Source organism: Perca fluviatilis, chromosome 5 (genome assembly GCF_010015445.1).
Source record: "Perca fluviatilis chromosome 5, GENO_Pfluv_1.0, whole genome shotgun sequence".
In the NCBI taxonomy this organism is placed as follows: Eukaryota; Metazoa; Chordata; class Actinopteri; order Perciformes; family Percidae; genus Perca; species Perca fluviatilis.
In genome coordinates, this window is record NC_053116.1 from 34,270,408 (window position 1) to 34,291,286 (window position 20,879).

At 41.4% G+C, this 20,879-nt stretch overlaps 1 protein-coding gene across 1 annotated transcript in view; it reads right to left on the minus strand.

Annotated features, from left to right (window-relative positions):
- ntsr1 (neurotensin receptor 1 (high affinity)) overlaps positions 1-20,662 on the minus strand; it is a 54,504-nt gene extending 33,842 nt beyond the window's left edge. Inside the window, exon 1 of the mRNA XM_039799249.1 lies at positions 19,854-20,662. Coding sequence (XP_039655183.1) covers positions 19,854-20,513 — 660 coding nt within the window. The 5' untranslated portion in view covers positions 20,514-20,662. The remainder of the gene's footprint in view (positions 1-19,853) is intronic.
- Positions 20,663-20,879: the final 217 nt, after the last annotated feature.

A 20,879-nucleotide genomic window follows, 5' to 3' on the forward strand; every position in this document is an offset into this window, starting at 1 on the left:
GAGAGAGAGAGAGAGAGAGAGAGAGAGAGGTGCAACGAGCCACAATCAGCGATTTCTCTGTGAAAGGATGGCTGGCCAGACGACAATTGGCAGCCAAATCTGGCTCTTTAGACGTAACTGTGGTCACCACTGCATATTTTCTGTATTTATTTTGGTAGTTGTGGTGCTTTATGTAGCCTCACGGTCACCATCTACTTTCTGAATACCTGGCAGTCCTGTTTTACAAAATTGTCCACGCTTTGCTAGCAGTGCAGCAGAACCACGGATTATGCATTTATATTTAGCGTTGCCGCACCCACCACCCCCCACCCCCGTGCAGTTTGTCACACTTCAGCCTGGCTAGGTATCTGAACAAAGAAAAGAAAGAAACCAACATTGGTAACACACAAACCCACACTCTGTCTTTCATTGTACTATTTTTTAAAACCTTTTTATCTACCATAGAAAGATAGCTTGGCAGAAAATTCAGTCCAAAAGTATAATTCAGTTTTCTACCTCTAAAGTCAGATTCAGTTAAAGTATGTTGTAAATGACTGATGTTGTTTACCAGAACCTCATGCTGTGTGTCATTTCATCTGTAACCTCACATTTTCTCAGTCACAATGGTCTGACATTGCACAATAATACAATTTAATTTTGCTAGAAGGACATTCTGTGCATTCCTCGGGAATATTTTATATCCTTGCTGATCATTTTTATAATAATATTTCCATGGTTGTATAACATCTAGCATTCACTTCCGTGGTCATCCTTCTCGCTCTGTCTGTCTTCCTCATACAATGGAATGAAAGAAATGTAATTCTCACCACAGCTGTTCACCTTTCTATCACACAGGAACAGATAAGGGAGACCAGAAGGCCAATTTATCCCCAAATGGCTGGAGGAACAACATTAAATTAACTACAGTACCGCTGACTTGTTCACTCAAAAACCTTTGTCTCATTCACTTCACACGGATTTTAGCCCAGTTAAGCTGAAGAAGCCACAGGACTAACTATCAATAATACTTTTACTTGATCTTTACACAAAGAGAATGACACAACATCTAGGAAATTACAAAGAAAAAATGTCCAGTTGCATTAATACCCAGAGATGGGAGTAAGTCACACATGGGCAAGTCACAAGCAAGTCTCAAGTCTTAACCTTCAAGTCTCAAGCAAGTCCAAGTCATTTTTTGTGACAATCAAGCAAGTCAAGTCAAGTCATAGCTTTGGTCAAGCAAGTCACAAGTCAAGTCCTACCAAAGTTTCCATTTTTAAACAAGCTAAAGACAGTGATTATGAACTGCTGGAGTTTTATTTGCATTTTTTACTCAATATTCAAAAGACATTGTGTCCACATACATCTGAAGAGTTTAAATTAAAACAGATAAAAAAAGCACAGCCTAAAACTGATATTAGGCCAACAATAAATCAACATTGTTCAATATGCCTCAAACATGACATCAAATCATGAAATTCCTTCAAACAATTCAAGTATTAATGGTTCCTAAGTCAAATAATATTCTTCAAACATGCCTCACTTTTATGAGACAGAAACACATCCTTTATTTCCTTCTCTTAAAGAACAAAACATTCTTTAAGAGGAGCTGAATCCCACCACCTTTGCTTATCACATGGAATGGAAAGTATATGTTGATATTTGTCAGTGTATTTGTGAGTGAATGTGTGCGTGTTTGAGAAAGAGTGAGTGAAAAGTTATTAATATTGGTGAGTGAATGTGCATGTGTGTGTGAGAGTGCAGTGTGTTGTATGTGCGCCTAGCTTTATTCACATACTTACGTCTGCATGTGTGTAGACGTAGCATGCCATAAAGTAGGCCCAGCCTATAGGCTATCTTTCAACTCAGGACAGCGCCACTTCTCACAAATACAGATAGGATTGGAGATGAAAAGTTTAACTGACATGTAACCGCGATCAGCTTCGTGGGAAATTAAGAATCAGTGCCACCGACATAGCCAATCACACTATGACAGACGCTCCACAACTGCAGTGTTTAATTTTAGATTAATGTAAAAATGAACTGGCAGTCTGGCACACGTGGGCGGTCAGTATCGGCGCCCATGAGAGGGATCCATGACATTTCCATGAAGTTACTAGCCATAGCCAGTGTTTTTACTGACGGTCTGCCGCCACGCACCGCGTCATCATATCAACGGTTCCTGCGCATGCAACAGCACTAAAATCGTAAAGTTAACTCCTCCTCAATATCAGAGGGGGGAAAAAAAATATTTATTAAACAGAAAATCAAGTCATTTCACATAATTTGACTCAAGTCTAAGTCAAGTCTCAAGTCATGAATATCAAGTCTAAGTCAAGTCGAGTCTTTTATGAATGTTAATCAAGCAAGTCTCAAGTCCTAAAATTTGCGACTCCAACTCAAGTCAAGTCATGTGACTCGAGTCCCCCATGTCTGTTGATACCCAATTAAAAATTCAAAACGTTTGCATGACAACCAAAACAATGAACAGCATGTCTTTTCTGTATGAAATGGAAAGAAGTTTTACTACCCTTTCAAAAAATATTCATGACCCTCAAAAAAAAAAAAAAATGATATAAATGAAATAAACTTTTCTGCAGCTCGTGCGCAGGGAGGGGAGAAGCCTCTTATATGCGTGTACGTGCTTGAGCAGTGATTGACAGGCAGATAGACTGTTGCCGTGATTGGAGAAAATCAACCGGGAGCGGTGGAATTTTGCCAATCGCACTACAGGCTGTAGGTGGTGCCAGAGGAGCTGGATTTATTACATAATTCATGTAGTTCTACTGGAACATATGGTCAGTTTCAGCAAATATGACAGGAAGTTAGTTTTATAAGACTTACCTACTGCATCTTTAATGTCAGATAACGTCCATAATAATTGGACTTTGGGTTATATTTTTTGACAGTTTTCAGTGGTTATGAGGAGCAACATGAGAGAGAAATGTGGTGACCACCGATGGTTGTTTAGGTACATTAAACCACGTTAAGCTTTTTCACGTGAGGACTTATAAAGCCCATGAGAACCGTGGAGAGTCAACCCACAGCCGCTCTGCTGCCCTGCTGAAAATGTGAAGCAGAAACCCTTAATATCAGATAGCGTCCATAATAATTGATCTTTGGGTTTGATTTTTTGACAGTTTTCAGTGGTTATGAGGAGCAATATGTCATTTATTCACATTTAAAAAGGGATAAATCGCCATTTCACCGTCACGTGTGTCGGCAGAGACGGGGTGAGTGGATTTACCGGAGCGTTGTATCTCTGTCCTGTTCTTCACATCAGTGAGGCTTTCTTCTCTTGTTTCAACGAAGTGAATACATGACGAAGTGACTGGAACTATCCATCACCTTTCGCGCGTGGGTTCTCAACATCCCGGCTGTTGTCTTTTTAGGTTTTTCATCTTACACGCTATTATGGTTAGTTAGCGTAGTTAAACACCACACACAGTGAAATTACATATCCTGTTTTAATTTCACCCATTCTATCTGCTTTGAGTGAGTGAAGCTATGGGCTGAGCTCTGTTATCTCAGAGCTGTTTGTTTTGGAGAAGAGTTGGCAGGTGAAGTGGAAGAGAGCGTGTCACGGAGGATAATGGGAGCCATGCGAGTAACACTGTTATAGCACGTTTTTTTAAATAGTTTACACACACACACACACTCGTGGCACTCTTTGTGGGGACCCGTCATTGACATAATGCATTCCCTAGCCCCTTACCCTAACCTTAACCATCACAACTAAATGCCTAACCTTAACCCTTACCCTCACCCTAACCATAACCTAATTCTAACCCTAATCCTAAAACCAAGTCTTAACCCTCAAACAGCCCTTTAAAGTTGTGGGGTCCAGCATTTTGGCCCCACAAAGCTATCCGGACCCCAAAAGTATACTGTATTCCCAGTTTTTGGACCCCACGAATGTAGTTAAACAAGAACACACACACACACACACACACACACACACACACACACACACACACACACACACACACACACACACACACACACACGTCAGATGGTCCCCCCACCCAAACTGCACCCTACCACCTTAATTAACATTTTTTTGTGCGGGAAACCCTGGCCATGTTTCTGTTTCACTTTCAGCAGGGAATAATCCAAATATTTGCATCATGGTGACATTGTTTAGACGAAGGTCTCTGCACAGGCTACACGCCACGTGTCACGTGGGGTTTTATAATCTCACCCAGGAACAATCGCATCTGGCTCTTCTCTTGTGTCATCTCTAACATCCACGAAACAGAGAACCCAAACATGCTTTCACCTGCAATGTGCAGATATTTCATCATGCACTTACAATACTAATTGTGAACAATTTTAAAAGGTAATGAACCATAATCTTATGCAAATCTGCCCTCTCCCCTTACCATCACATATTTTCTACCAGATAACTCAGATATACTGTGGAATTATTAGTTCATTTGGTGGTTACTGGTAGCCTGACAAGCCAGACCCACATCAAGATGTTGGGTCTGGGAACACACCATTGGCTCAATCCGAGGGGGCGGGATAAAAGGTTGTCTTTCAAATTCCCCAGAGGTGGAAAAAGTACTAAAATTTTGTACTCAAGTAAAAGTACCAATACTTTGATGAAATATTACTCAAGTACAAGTAAAAATACCTATCTGAAAAATCACTCAAGAAATTAATTAGTTCATTTAAAATGTACTTTAAGTAAAAATTACTTAGTTACACTTAAAAAAAAACTAAAACGAGGCGGGGGTATCTCTCCCATGTAGTGAAAATAGGACCAGGGGTCATAAATCCCATACTATTTTGTTTTTAATTAAATAAACATCTATACAAATGTAAACACAAGTCACACATGACATTTAAGACCCTTAGAAAGATATAATGTGCAATTTTAGTTCGGACCATCCCATAAAACGTTTTCAAACAATCAACTGAATAGCAGCTAGCTTAGCAGCTAGCTTCTACACACATCAGTAGCCTGTATGAGCTAGTTAGATGTATGTGAATTAATTTAGCCAGTCTCCTACATACGTTGTCCTACGGAAGGGGTGGGCAATTCATTTTCCCAAGTGTTCATTTCGTCAGACGAGACTAAATACGTTCGTCAACGACCGTTTTTTCCATGACTAAGACGAGACGGTGACGAGACTGCACCAATGTCCAAAAACGCTGACTAAGACTAAATTAACATGCATTATTGTTGACGAAAAAAGACGAGACTAAAATGTTTTGCATAAAATAAAAGGATAAAATCTCTCTTCATTTTCACGTACAATCGTCTCTACTTTTTCATCATGAGATAGAACTAGTGCGGTGCCCGTTTGGAGCGCGTGCCTGTTCCAAACAGGCCAATTGCTTGGTTCCCAGTATTTTTTTCCCCTCAACTTTATCTAACTAAGCGCGGTTCAATGAGGCGCAGCTCGGCTGCGGCTCATCTAGAGATTCGGTGTGTCCCCTGTTTTTTCGTCTAGCCGTCACACATCCAGGTAACGATGTGGCTGGGGAGGGAGGGAGGAAGGAAGCCCGGTTCAGCCTGCTGGAGAAGCCGCTACAGCATGTAGCGATGTGCCCCGACGCACCCGAAGGTCTGCAAACGCCCATTCAGATCAGGCAACGCGATCCATCCAAGAGTTACACAATCTCCTGGGCAGTTTAGTGCTTGGGTTTCATTTTTTTTACCCTCATAGTGTTGTAAAACGTTCTTGTGGCAGCGATAGAGGCAGTGATGTTTCCTTTTTAATGTACGGGACTCTCACACCTCACACCTGACGTCTGGTTGCGTTACTCCAAAAGTTGAATCCGTCTGAAGTTTTTTGCAGCAGGCCGCTGCGTTTATTTCCAAATCGATTTTTGCAAACATTTGAGAGATGCTTTTTAAAAAATTTTTTGGAAGAACACCGCTAAAAACAAAAAATATCTAACACATGCAGGGGATCAAGGCAGCACATTACTTGAATGCACTGGTAGACATTTTGTCTGTGAGGCTGAAGCTCAAGTTATCACTTTGAATTCAGCTACTGAGGCTTTGAGCATGTAACCATAACAGAGGCTCTGTTCTGCCTGTGATCCTACAAGGTCTGGACTGGTTTCTTTTAAAGAGGAAAAATCAAACAGGAAGGAAGCCAGGAAAGATGCTCAAATGACAGTTTTATGCTTAAGACAAACTGAGTTTTACCCCATGACAAAGAAAGAGGGATTGGATTTGGCACAAATCAGGAAGATTGTGCTACTCTTCCAGTTCAATTCAACCTAAAGTCAAATTGATTATTATTTTTTAAATTTTTTATCATTGTCTCTTTTAATTAAGTAGTTTAAGTTAAGAACTAAGATTGCTTAATATTTAAGGTTTTTAAAAGACTAAACTAAATGTTTGTGGTTTTAAGGGGAGACACAGAATGCACCACATTTGTTATCCCAATTAGCTCTAGTTTATGTGTTAAGTCCAGTTCCAAAAGATCAAATTCCCTGCTTTTTCATGACACAATGGTCACGATGCACAGTTCCAGTTATAATTAGTTTGGTTTTCTACTAGAACACGTTTACATGCTTAAATGTTCAAAAAACACATTCTTTTTTTCCCATACAGTTTGTCTGAATATACCTGCGTCTGAAACGCTCCGTTTCAGCACCGGTCTTTTTAAGCCCCCATCCTAAAAATGCCCATTGTGCTCTGATTGGTCAGTGTTTCCAGGTCTTCTGCATATGCGCTCTCTGAGTCTCTGCACTCTGTCATTGCAGCCGTAGAATGACTGTAACGGCACTGTAGCAGCACTTTCTACCTAGTATAGTTGTGACATTACAACCGTATGGAAGTCCTGACGGCTCGTTTAAATGCACTATTTCTGAATACGGGCTGTGTGCATTTCTCTGTGGATTGAGCGTTTTGATACTTAACAGTATTTATACAGCACCTCGACCTGCTTCATAATCAAGCAAGACATGAAAATCTCACTTTTTACAATACGGGACCTTTAAACTATGGTGTTCTGAACACTTCCTGAATGCACTGTATCTGCTGTGTAAAAATCTGTTGTTATGCAGCCCATTGGTGTCAGTATGTGCCATCATGCACATCGATGGATTTGACATCTGTGCTATCTAAAGTCTTAAATTATGTGCCATGATTTAAGGCACATGATTTAGTCGTGTTGACTGGTGTTAGGGCTAATAAAAATATTAATAACAGCTGGTATTATAACCACGTGTTTAGATGCTGTGATTATATTTGAATATTATTAATGTCAATAATTGCTTATTGCAATAATTTTAATAGCGTCTTTCAAGGGACCCAAGGACGTTTTACATTAAGGCAGTAAAAGTAACACACAAACAGAACCAACAAAACTAAACAAAAAAATGGGTTAGCGGTAGCAATGTTTGCCAGTAAAAACAGAATTTCATAGAGTCTGTAGGCTGTAGTGAACAGGTGGGTTTTGACACACACACACACACACACACACACACACACACAGTGCATGGCACCTTTGTGGGGACCCATCATTGACATCATGCATTCCCTAGCCCCTTAACCTAACCTTAACCATCACAACTAAATGTCTAACCTTAACCCTTACCCTCACCCTAACCATAACCTAATTCTAACCCTAATCCTACAACCAAGTCTTAACCCTCAAACAGCCCTTTAAACTTGTGGGGTCCAGCATTTTGGCCCCACAAGTATAATGTATTCCTGGTTTTTGGACCCCACAAATATAGTTAAACAAGAATAAACACACACACACATCCATCAGTTGCCATTTTACCTGCAGAGTTGCTGGAGGCATGTGGTGTCAATCTCTAGACTAAATTCTGAATTTCTATGGGAGAATATTTGAAAGTTTCTGTCAGCAGAAAGTGTGATGAGTTCTGGAGTCAGCCTGGTGCTCTGACGGTACCTGTGTGCATTTTAATGGTTGGTATTTTGAGTGCTAGGGGGCATGTGGATTAATGTATAATGTATATGTGGTGATATGATGTAGGGCTGGGTTCATAGTTAGAGAGAGTTGTGTGTGTGTGTGTGTGTGTGTGTGTGTGTGTGTGTGTGCGTGTGTGTGTGCAAGTGTATGATCAAAAGAACAGTGTGTAAACCAATTGAGGGAATTATGGGTAGTGCAGTGAGTGTAGCTGCACTATAGGGCCCTTAGTCTGAAGAGTCCCATCTATGGACCCTTCACTCAAGAGGAATTATAATCACTTTGGTGATCCCCTGACGTTTTAGCGATGAATATAATTCTTTATGTTATTCTCTCCGCAAGCTAAAGAGAGCGAGAGCCCCCACCTATCATGTGTTCCTTCTACCAGGGCACCATTGAGAGCATCCTGACCCAATGCATCACTGTGTGGTCTGTGAGCTGTACCGCCTCCAACTGCAAGACCCTGCAGTGCATAGTGAAGGCTGCTGGGCGGCTCATTGGTGTCCCACTCCCCTCACTCATGGACATTTACCAAACCCGCCTCACCCGCAAAACAACCCTGCCCCCCCCACCCCCCACAGCCTCTTCAGCCTCCTGCCATCTGGGAGAAGCTACCGGAAACCTCGACCAGGCCGTCAGGAAGCTCAACACCCTCCCCTCTCTCCCTCCTCTCCACTTTTCCACCAAGAACTCTGGACTCTGAATCCCCCCGCCTATCAGGAACAGCACCCAGGAACACTTTTTCCCTTTCATTTTATATTTTTCCATTATATTGCACTTTTCCAATTTCTTTAATTTGCTACGCTGCTTGGTTTAGCCTATTTTGAATTCATTTATTGTATTGTATATATTTTGTACTTATTGCACCGTGGGTTGGAGAGAAATGTATTTTTCGATTCATCTGCATGTCTGGTATTTTGAGAGAATTGACAATAAAAGTTGACTTGACTTGGATGAATCAGTCAGCTTTGCAGTTCTAACTCTTACTGCTACGCAAACAGCATGACCCTGCACAACCCAAGCAGAGACTACTACTGAACAGCAGGAGACCACTCAGTGCAACAACTGCAAACAAGCTCACAGGTACACAGACCAAGGTAAAACGCACAGCATGTAAAATTTAAATGTAACAGAAATGTCTTGAGCTCACTGTTAAACTGCAGCGAGTTAAGGAATTAAATACAAATCCTCTCTTGCTCATTACAGTTTTTTTTCAATTGCTTACACACTATAATTTTAAAACTTTACATTTACATTAGCAAAACCTTACACTCAAGGAGCAAAACACTGGCCTAGATTTGCACAACTTTAAGCACACTGTTAGCTTCACACTTTAACAGCAGGTAAGTTCACCTGCCCTCAACCAAAATGGAAGGAGTCAGAAGAAGAAGACAGAGTGAGAGGGGGAAATCCACAGAGGAGGAGGTAGAGGTAGAGGCCGAGGTGGAGGAAGAGGGAGAGGGAGAGGAAGACCTGAAGCCGGAGAATATGCTCAAAGAAGAAGAGGACCAAATTTATCAAATGAAAGTTGTGCAATACTAGTGGACCATGTTGTGAACCACGGATTGACGCTGAGGGAGGCTGGACTAAGAGTTCAGCCAAATCTTAGTAGATATACAGTGGCATCTGTCATAAGGACATTTCGACAAGGAAACCGGTAAAAGAAAATCTGTCTACAGTTACAGTAATCAGCTGCTCATTGTATGCACCATATCAACACTTTTGATACCCCTCCCTGTGACATTTGAGGTTTAAGGTTCGAGAATGACAAGGAAGAAGGGGGGCCCTTATTCACGCGAGGGTTTGCAATCTCTGGCCCCAGGCTCAGGTACCCCTCACTGAGGCCATGGTGACCAAGTCGACGCCACAGCTGTGCAAGGATGGATTCGACATTCAAGACGGTTGTCTTGCCAACCTGTGATGTTGATGAAATTCTCTGGCCAGATCCAGCTAGGCGAAGAGATAATTTCTAGTATTTTCTGTACTTTTTTGGATCCTTTTTTTGTTTGTTGTTGTTTTTTCTGTGATTTTAACCTGTACTGTATACCGTATTTTATGTCTGTCTGTTGTTTGCGGAGCTAACAGTGGTATGCACACTACTGTAGTAGCATGACAACTGGGACATGTTTTGTTGTGATTCTCCATGTTGACTGATTTGGGTATATGGAGAGAAATAAATTATTTTTTCCTCAGTCTGCAGCATTGGTCTAGTGTTGTGTTTGGTGAACTTATTGTAAATTTGCACTCTCTGTGTACTTCATTTACAGTACTCTAATCACTGAGAAGTAGAATTGCTAAAAGTGTTTTAGGTTAGCAACTGCAGTGTGTATCTGGTTCAAACATAATTAAGTCGTATGAAACGTGTGTGTTTCATATGGTAATAATATGGTTTTTATAAATTAGTGTATAGTTTTTGCAAGAGTGTTTCATTTTGCAAAGGGTCTGAGGTGCTCTGCTAATTGGGTGTGTGGTAGTGCTAATTGTGTGTAGTGTTTTGAAAAAGACGGTCCCGGTTTTCAAAATTGTGCTTAAGCAATTGAAAAAAACGTAACCCACCACTGACATGTTCAAATTTGATTCACTCACTTGTAAATTATTATTTTGGGTCATAAATCCACAAGCCCTATTCATATTATACCAGCATTTGCGGCATCCTGAGCCTTTTTGGAAACTTTCCTAGGAACACTCAGGAGGAGGAGCTTTATTCTCCCTGAAAAAAAAGTTTCCTTTTATTTTTAAAGAATTGTTTCTTGTTGCAATTTTCACTGTCTCCCACGATTTCATCGCATCAAAAATACAGAAGACATTACAACTTCTATCACAATTATTTTACAAAAGCACCCGCAAAATCAGGCATCACACCTGGCATTAAGGCAAGGAAGGATCCGAATGACGCAGTTGTGCAATTCCCCACCATTGTTAAGCCCTAAAGAAAGGGTGTCGTCACACCCTGATTGGCCAAGAGGGGAAATGCACCAAGCTGTTCTCAATTCTAATTTAGTAGCCAGTCCTCACACTCTGCGCAACAGGTGATCTGAATAACCCTCCAATCAACTCAGGGGAATTGTGACATTCAGTTAAAACGAATTGGGAAAAGGCCAGCAGGTACCAAAGAACGAGGGACTGCTCGGTTCACACTCCTACTGTCGTATCAGAGCTGTAAGAAGTTACTGATTACCTTAACGGCTTGCCCTTTTGATTTAATGATTGTTGCATTTAAGGTGACCAGATGAGAAGGGGTAAAATTCAGGACGGGACAAAACAGGGGGGGTAACATGAATTTCAAAACTCCGCACCAAAATAATTTATTATTTTTATTCAGGAATTCAACTGTCTGTCATGTAAACCCGAAAATACAAATAAAAAAATCATTAAAATCATGAACTCAAGTGTCATTATGAAACAAATAAAACAAAGTGTTGGTCTCATAGACTGTACGTCTATGGTTGGTCTGTACAGTTGTGCTGTTAGTTATATGCAGTTAGCCTAATTTCTGACTCCCCCCACCACCCCCCTGTGTAAAATACCAAACTCCTTCCTACATACATTGCAAAATGCTTTGTTTATAGTAATCTAGGGGTATTTCCCTACCCAGTCCTCCCGGTACCTGCAAAGACGTTTTTGCATTTTAGCTACGTGTTCATCGGGTCCCGGGACCCCAGTCTTAGCCTCCATTTCAACAATGACTGAATGAAAAATAGCAATGCGTCATCCTGCTTGCTGCAGGACGACTCAATCACCATAAACAGTTTTTAATGTTCTATCAGACTATGATTACTCAAGGGTCTGCTCTTGAGACTTTCCTCTAATTTCGGGACAATTAGGGCAGGATTTGGGATAACTGCTTGGATTTCGGGACTGTCCCGAATTTTTCAGGACGTCTTGGTCACCCTAATTGCATTTCATGTTGTATTTGTTTTGTATGCGTATGCTTATGTAAAGCACTTTGAATTGCCTTTGTGTATCAACTATATGCTATATATGATGTATATTTATATATAATATAAAGAAATACATTGCCTTGCCATGCCTTGCCTTGCCTAATAACATATCCTGCTGCTGCTGATTCACATTTAAAGCTATAGTGCGTAGTTTCTGTCGCCCCCGTGAGGAATTCTAAGTAATGACAACAACACTGTCGGCGCGTCCACTTGATACAAGCATTCCGTGATTGCGCTCGTGCCCCCACCCCTCCTCCACACCGTTGCTAGTAGCCAAGGAGGACACGGAGGATTCAAAAGAGGTATTATCTTCACTCGAGCTTCTGCGCGGGAAAGTCACCGGACGCCACAGTCTTCTGAACATAGTTGTACAGAGCAATACAGAGAGAGTTGTGTGGAGCTGATAGTCTTAATTAGCTTTGTAGTAACTAATTTGGCAATGGCTTGAATGTAACAGATATTCATTAATATCAAAATGTTACGCAATAAAGCTTTAAAGCATTTAATTAACAAAACATTGGATGGCTGTTGTTGTGAAGCAGCCACAGGTAATGTGTTTGTCACACACTTTAACATTGTCTGCGATTGTTATAAATCATAAAAAATGCTACCCAAGAAAACGGTCATTTTTGACATTTGACAACAGTGGATCTTTTTTGTATATATATATTTTTTTTTATATATATTTTATGAAGTAATGGAACAAGAAGGAGCTGCCACAGCGAGCAGCAAGACTTCTACTTGCTTTGTGCGCAGCATCACATCACAGTTGCTCATGGCATGATAGACAGAAGCTTAATTATTCACTAATAAGCTCTTCTGATGTATTTCCGAGACCTTTAGGGTTATAACGTTAAACTGGCAACATTTTTAAGTCTGCCTTTGAAGGTTTTAAAAAAGCTAAATAGTTTTCAGATGTTCTGCATTATTTATATTTACCATTTAGGAGGCAGTTTTACTCACAGCACTGCAGTTGAATGAAAGGTGGAGGTGGAATTGAACTCCTATCCCAGGCACTGTGTGCTACTTCTATTAATCCATGCACACGCACATGCACACACGCGCACACACACACACACACACACACACACACACACACACACACACAGCACACACACACACACTCCCATCAGTGTCACTAACTGTTGTCAAAACAGGTAAAGTGTTCGGGGATCCTCCGTAGCAGCAGGACACCGACTGAAGCAGCTTATACTGCATCTTTCATATACATGTGCACTGCGCAATTAATTCACAAACACGCACATTCATAAAAAGGTTTGGGAGCAATGTAATCCTTTCTTCCTTTTCAGCGTGCGTCACATAATGTCCCCAGACTCAACTGTCCCAAAATATTTAAGGTTCTGCTTTTTACATCAAGTGGAAAAAATAACAGAAAGTCTTGTGTGATTTCTATAGGGTAAGACCTTGTGTGGGAAAATGTTTCTTCGCTGACACAGAGTATTCGCTGGAGCCTAGCTGGCTCATGAATGCCAACAGCCTCAAAGCATCGCAACATAAAAATGGTTAGCCTCAGCACTGCTTCGGTTAGTTACTGTCATGCAAGAGTGATGAACAGAGGAGGCATATCAACACAAACAAAAGACAAGGCATGCAAGGACAATCAAAAGACAAGACAAACAGATGGGGAAATATCAGTGTGATGTATTGTAATAATAAGAAAGTAAAGCCAAACACAGCAGATGAAAGTGATGACGGTGACGAGTGTAATGATTACATTAGATACACAGCAGCTGATGTCACATTTCCTTTTGCTTTTGTCTCATGCCAAGTGTCTGTAAAGGTTCACCACAGTGACAGTGCATCCCCAAAACACATCAACTGATCTTTTCCAATGCTCTCACTACCTAAATCACCAAAACACCTCGGATTTGGAGTCAATGCCAAGTTTGGGCATTGTAAACAAAGCCGGGCAGATTGGCCTAATCATTTATACAAGCTGTGACCTCCCAAGCAACACAATTTATCTTGGGGAGCAGTGGGGAGAAACTTAGCCTTTTCGTGTTTATGTTAGAGGGGGCTGCTCTGCCCAGAGTATGAAACAAGTGTGTGTGTGTGTGTGTGTGTGTGTGTGTGTGTGTGTGTGTGTGTGTGGGTGGGTGTGTGTCCCTCTTTGTTTCTCACTTACACACTTGCAGATGACTCACTGGCTCTTTAATTTACATTAAGCCACATGCCTAACGGTGGACTCTGTGATTATGATGAAAGATTGTTACCAGCCGTGACAGCAACGCTATTGTCATGAACTTGAACTTGTGAGTCTGTGTGTGTGTGTGTGTGTGTGTGTGTGTGTGTGTGTGTGTGTGTGTGTCACACGATATTAGTGTCCTAGAGACCCCACATGTAGCGGGAAATTACGACAAAGGCGGTTTTGAGCACTTTGCCAGGTGTTTATATGTCTGCAGCATAGACTGTAAAAATGCCTATGCCAATCAATACAATATTGATATGATTTCAACATAAAATCATAAATAAATGCTTGGTTTGTTTCTTTATTTACACACATAAAAAAAATACAATATGTAATTTGCAAGGGAATGTGGAGGAGAATTGCAAAAAGAAACTCCAGAGACCAGAGGCTTAAAAAGTGGCACTGCCCAGGCAGCATATTACAGGAAATAATTATGGCAATTTTATATACACAATTTGTCTGTACCAATAATTTTAGAAATAGTAAAAAATAGAAACATTGGCAATTATGCATGCCATAAACACCCATCTGAAAACAAGGGATAATCATAATAGGCCTTTAGACTTGAATGACAAAATTGAAAACACTGGTTGGACCCAACTTGTCTAGGCAGTCCATATGAAAAATATCGGTTAATTAGAATAAGTAATTTCAAGGCTCTTTTAAACTGCTGTGAAGACAATAAAAGAAAAAAGTAAAAGGCAGAGAATTTCAAACCTTGGATCCACGGTAAACTAAACTGAAGTTGGGAAGTACATGAAATAGGAGGTCCAGGGAGGCAAGTATCTCATTAAAATAAGGGATAATGGTTCTTTTTAAGGAGCTGTGAACAAATAAACCAACCCGGAGATGGTGCACTTGATAATCAAGACACCTACTTGAAGACCAAAAAGGCTGAGAGGGCTTTGATGTGCACATTATTCTTAGTGCTCATTTCTGAGGATGGTGCACAGGCTCTAGTCTGGTCTGATGAGCACTTATCAAAGCTATATTACAATACTTAACATACGGATAAACCATAATATAACATAGTACCTCCCTCAGTGTTGATCAAGTATTCCAATAGACCTAGTATACCAATACTCAAAAAGAACTTTTGACAGTTGATTTTGGATCGGTGATAAGACCCCAGTCAATCTTAAATTCATTAGGTAACTGCTTGTATTTTGTTTGTTGAAGACACAATTAATTGTTCTCCAAAGAGAGCTCATGTCCTTTTTTTTTTTTTTGTAGATTTCAGAGTTTACGAGGTGCACCTGAATGCACAATCGATTTTTTTAAGCTGAGATAGCGCACTCGTGGCTCTCTGAAGCGTAGATGGCTTGACCACGGCTCTAAAATGGAGGGCAGAAATAAAATTCGCCCATGACACAAACAACGTAACTAGACATAGAGAACCCTTTATAGCTTGCTCATACGTTTTTCCTTAGCAGCACAACTGTGTCGTTAGCTGCTTGTTACTGTGAAGTACACGCACAGCACAGCAAATAAACACAAACGTGTGTGGTCTCTTTGTCCTGTAAAATGTTTCACCAAACACACAATAATTCCACTTCAAACTCGACTTACGCAGGTTTTGCAGTAAATGGTCTGTCGGCTGTTTAGTGGAAAGACAATAGTCCAACAAACTGATTGTTATCATAAATACATTATTCCCCAGTAACTAACTGCTTGTAGTGAAAGAGGGACAGCACAGCAAGGAAACACTGTCGTGCATGCTCACTTTGTTCACTTCACTTTAAAAAATTGCTGCATTTCCGCCACCTTCAAAACATTAATATGGAATGTTTTTCCAACAATGCCAAAAATAAATTGCCTATACCACAGCTGTAATGAGTGTGATTGAAATATTAGCAGTGGTGGGTAGAGGGCAAGCTTTTTATTGCTGATGCTCATATGTTCTAAAGAGGCTATTCTTCTATTATATATGTGTGTGTGTGTGTGTGTGTGTGTGTGTGTGTGTGTGTGTGTGTGTGTGTGTGTGTGTGTGTGTGCGTGCGTGTGAGAAAGCGGGAGAGAATTGTTGTGAAAAGTGTAAACATTTAATGAATTGTCATGAAGAGATATTCATTGTATGTGTATGTTTTGTTGATTGTTGATTTTGACATTTATTTTTGTATATTACTTTTGGTAGATGCACCCTCAGCAGGGTATCACAGACTTTAGGATTTCTGATATTGATTTTAAAGAGACTAAGTATTATTATGCACAGAGGAGGAACCTGAGTACTGCATACAGATGCATGGGCTATACATATTAGTTGCGCATGAATAAATAAACAGTACTTTTAGGGCTCAAAAACATATTTTGAGTGGGATTATCAGTATGTTGGCCTTAATGTAATCCATAGAGAAACACATTTGCATATCAAATTGCTTGAAATGTGTGTATTTGGCAGCTGAAATAACCCACAGACAGCTTGCCTTTTCAACTGTCAAGAGTCCCCCAGTAAAATCTGTTCATTTCCAGCACTGAAGTGCTGTCTTTTCCTGGTTTTACAGACTGCATTACAGTAAAGTGATGTAGTTTTCCAAACTTACCAGACGTAATCATTATATTCACATTACTGTTGATTATTTATTAAACATCTCATTGTGTAAATATTTTGTGAAAGCACCAATAGTCAAGCCTACAATATCGTCGCACTGTCGATATTGAGGTATTTGGTAAAAGAATCTTGTGATATTTGATTTTGTCCATATCACCCAGCCCTACTTTGAATGTGATACCTTGTGTTCTTGATCTAATAAGCCCACCCTAAGGTGGCACAACATGTACATGAACTGAGCCAACAGAACACCCATCCACCTAAGAAAACATCTCACCTGTCAAGGCATTCTCATGAACGGGTCCATATGATATCGTACGAAAATGTATGCACACTAAAACGTATAATATCCTACGAAATTAGAAGACCGCCGGCTGGTCACGTGACGTCGGCTGGCTACGAGCTCCATGACGCCGAGCGGCAGTTGCTAGTTGTTTAAGCCGCTACAGAGCTTTGTGACGCCGGCTACAGAACGCTGTTGTATCAGCGGTAGTTGGTGGTTCAGTTACCCGAAAATAGGTGACTTTGAGCCGGGTACAGAGCACCGTGAGGCATTATTATGGATCCCATGTAACTTCTAGGCAAGTCTCGCCCTACGAAGCAGCTCAATTGGTTGGGGTTAGGCAGTGACCACGAGTGGTTAAGGTTAGAGTAGCCGATTGGTCAGGGGATAGGACCTGAACAAATTGGGTTACGTTACCATGCGTAGGCATGGACGCCTGGCAAATAGTAGTGTGTGAATGCTATTGAAGGGGGACACGGTGGTGCGGTGGTTAGCACTGTCGCTTCACAGCAAGAAGGTTGTGGGTTTGTACCGGTTGGCCCGCCTTTCGTGTGTGGAGTTTGCATGTTCTCCCGTTGTGTGGGTTCTCTCGGGTACTCCGGCTTCCTCCCGCCGACCAAAGACATGCGGGGCTAGGTTTATTGGTGTCCCTAAATTGTCCGTAGGTGTGCATGTGAGTGAGTGGTTGTTTGTCTATGTGGCCTGCGATGGACTGGCGACCTGTCCAGGGTGTGCCCGCTTCCGTATGCTGGGATTGGCTCCAGCCCCACCTGCGGGATGAGTGGTTGACGATGGTGGCGATGGTGGTGTTATTGAAGGGCGGGTCTCGCCAAGAAGTTGCGTGGGTCCCACAATAACACCACCGCGACCTGCCGGTTGTTTCGGCGGACATTACAGTTAAATTAAGTCCGCAAAATGAGCGTTTTGCCGCAATTAAAGATTAGGCACCAATACGACTATTTAAGATTAGGAAAAAGATTGTGGTTTGGATTAAAACACTCCCAAGGAACATGCATTTCCTGGGTGGAAGACTTTAAGTTTTCCAGGGAAGCGAACTCCGCTTTCTCTCCTGTATGTTAATGCTCACCCATCCACCCGAACTCCTCCCAATGCGGCCAGCCACGTTCTTATACAGCGGCCGTCAATGTAGTAAAATACGTAGAATTATTTACGAATTACAGTGCTTAACTTTTGGTAGCTTTTTGAACGAATGGTTCGTAAGAACAGGCTGCACCTGCATGCTGCTTTCAGTTCGCTCATCTTTTTTTTTTTAGCTGTTAATGCTGCTCAACAATTGTTTTTCAGATATTAAGAACCGAGGATGTGATCATTTCCTGGACGTTGAGGGTTTGATCAATTTAGCAGAAATAAGCATCCTGTTGCTGAAGTGAGTCTGACTTGTTCATTTCCTGGCAGAAATGAAACTGCAGTGAAGACTGACTGACAACCATGTGGCAAACATTTTTTTAATATACTGAATTAAAAACTATAGTTTGATAACATCGTACTTTGTTCTCTGTAGGCTCTGATATAGTCCCTTTTTGTAGTTTCCAGTGGAAACCAACATATCGGCGCGCACAAACATGGATTTTGGAGATGCATTTTTAAGATTGTCAAGCGCTATGGCACACAGAAGTACACTATAAAGAAAGTAACAACTACCACCTCATGAATGTGGCTGGGGACACCAGAGTGTAGGGCTGCAAAACATATTGCTTTTTTATAATCATTGCGATATCAACTGGCGCAGTAAACACATCGCAAAAGGGCTGCGACACGTCGCGATAAACACTCAAGAGATTTTTTGTGTTAGTTGAAAGAAAATATCAGTAGAAAACTGCACTTCAGGGTGCCCGGATAGCTCAGTTGGTAGAGCGGCTGCCCATATATAGAGGTTTACTCCTCAACACGCGGCACGGGTTTGACTCCGACCTGCGGCCCTTTGCTGCATGTCATTCCCCCCTCTCTCTCCCCTTTCATTTCTTCAGCTGTCCTGTCAATAAAGGCCTAAAAATACCCAAAAAATAATCTTAAAAAAAAAAAACTGCACTTTAAAATCATTATTTTTTCAGTGGTGCCTTTTATATATTTAATTCAATGTTCAATCAAGAAAGTTGGAAATTATTTTACTTTCATTTGTTTTAAATTCAACAAGCAATTTGCTGTATTTTAAATGACTGAAAACAGTGGCCGGGTTGGCTCGGTTGGTGGAGCAGGCGCCCATATATAGAGGTTTACTCCTCGATGCAGCGGCCGCGGGTTCGACTCCGACCTGCGGGGCCTCTGCAGCATGTCAATCCCCCCTCTCTCTCCCCTTTCATGTCTTCATCTGTCCTTTGGAAATAATGGCCTAAAAATGCCCGAAAAAATAGCCTTTAAAAAAAAAAAAATTACTGAAAGCAGCAGAAATGTTTATTTATCACAAGTAATATCGTTATCGCGATATTCAACAACGTTATCGCATATTTTTCTTCTAACGTGCAGCCCTACCAGAGTGATGTTAATATTACACCTTTAACTCTATATACCAATAAACAGTTCAAAAATAGATTCAAGAAAACAATACTTGACAAATACAGAAAGGTGACCTGAATATATAAATGGGAATGTATACACAGTGTAAAGTTGTATGTTGTTTAAGTTATTAGATAATTGTATGACTTTAAATGATGTATGCTGTATATGCATATCTATTTGTTTTGTTTTTCTCTAATAATATGATATTGTAAAGGAGGCCCAGGACTTTATAAGCATTAGGCTTCTGCCTGCTCCTCAAACTCATCATTCTTTTTGTTTTTTGATGGATTTGTACATGATTTTGTTTTATTTTTTTCTTCTTTTTTTCTTCTTTTTCTTCTTCCGTCTTTTACAGTATGTTGATGTTGCTCGAGATAAATGAACCCGACCCCCGGTGCGTAAAGAGCAACTGTGGCTCCATCTGCAAAGCCAACACACAAACCAGCGACAATAAGACACTTCCCCCGACACCCACCTGCAGCACGGTCTTAATGGTGACAGGAGAGACGATCGCGGTGCATATCTTCTCGCCTCTACGCATCACCTGGCCCATGACGAAGGGCATCGGCAGGGCGAGCGCGAAGGACGCGAGCCACATGGCGCTGATGAGCTTCTTGGTGCGGCTGCGGGACATGATGCTCTTGGCTTTGAACGGGTGACAGATGGCCATGTAGCGCTCCACGCTCAGGCTGGTGATGTTGAGCGCCGTGGCGTACGAGCAGCTATCCCGGAGGAAGTAGTAACCCCTGCACACGGCGTCCCCGAACACCCACGGGTGGTGGAACCAGATGAAGTTGTAGATCTCGATGGGCATGGAGAGGACGAGGATGAGCAGGTCGGAGACGGCGAGGCTGGCCAGGTGGTAATGCACCGTGCTCTGGAGGTTCTGCAGGGTCTTTTTGGTCAGCAGGGTGTACAGGGTGATGGAGTTCCCCAGGGTGCCCACGGCGAACAGCGCAGCGTAGATGACAGTGACTATCACTCTGGAGTAAACGTCCGTGTTGACTTCCAAGTCTTCCTCCTCCGTTTTGGAATCGGTGGTGTTGTTTTCAAACGGAAACAGCGAGTTATTCCTAAAGAGTCTCGCACCCAAGCCGGCCAAGTCGCGCCCCGAGAGCGTTAAGTTGAAATCCATGATGCATCTATACTTGAAAACATGTACACAGAAAGTACGGTCGGTTGCACTGAGTGGGCATATTCACTTCTTCGTCAGCCTGAGGAAAAAAATGGGTTCAGTCTCAGAAAGTCGGAGCAGAGCAGCTTTTTATATTGGCCACGACAGGAGGAGGCGTGCTCGCTGTTAGAGCTGCTGCTCTGACGAACAACCTTTCAGTGAGCACAGCCGTTGTTGTTTGATCAATTCATGTTTTACCTTGGAAACCAAAAATAACGCCAAGGACCAATACATCGAAAATCATGGACATTTTAATTTCAAGTACACTTGAGACTTTTTTTTTTTTTTTTTATTATTTTATTTTGTACCTTTGATACCCAGAACTCA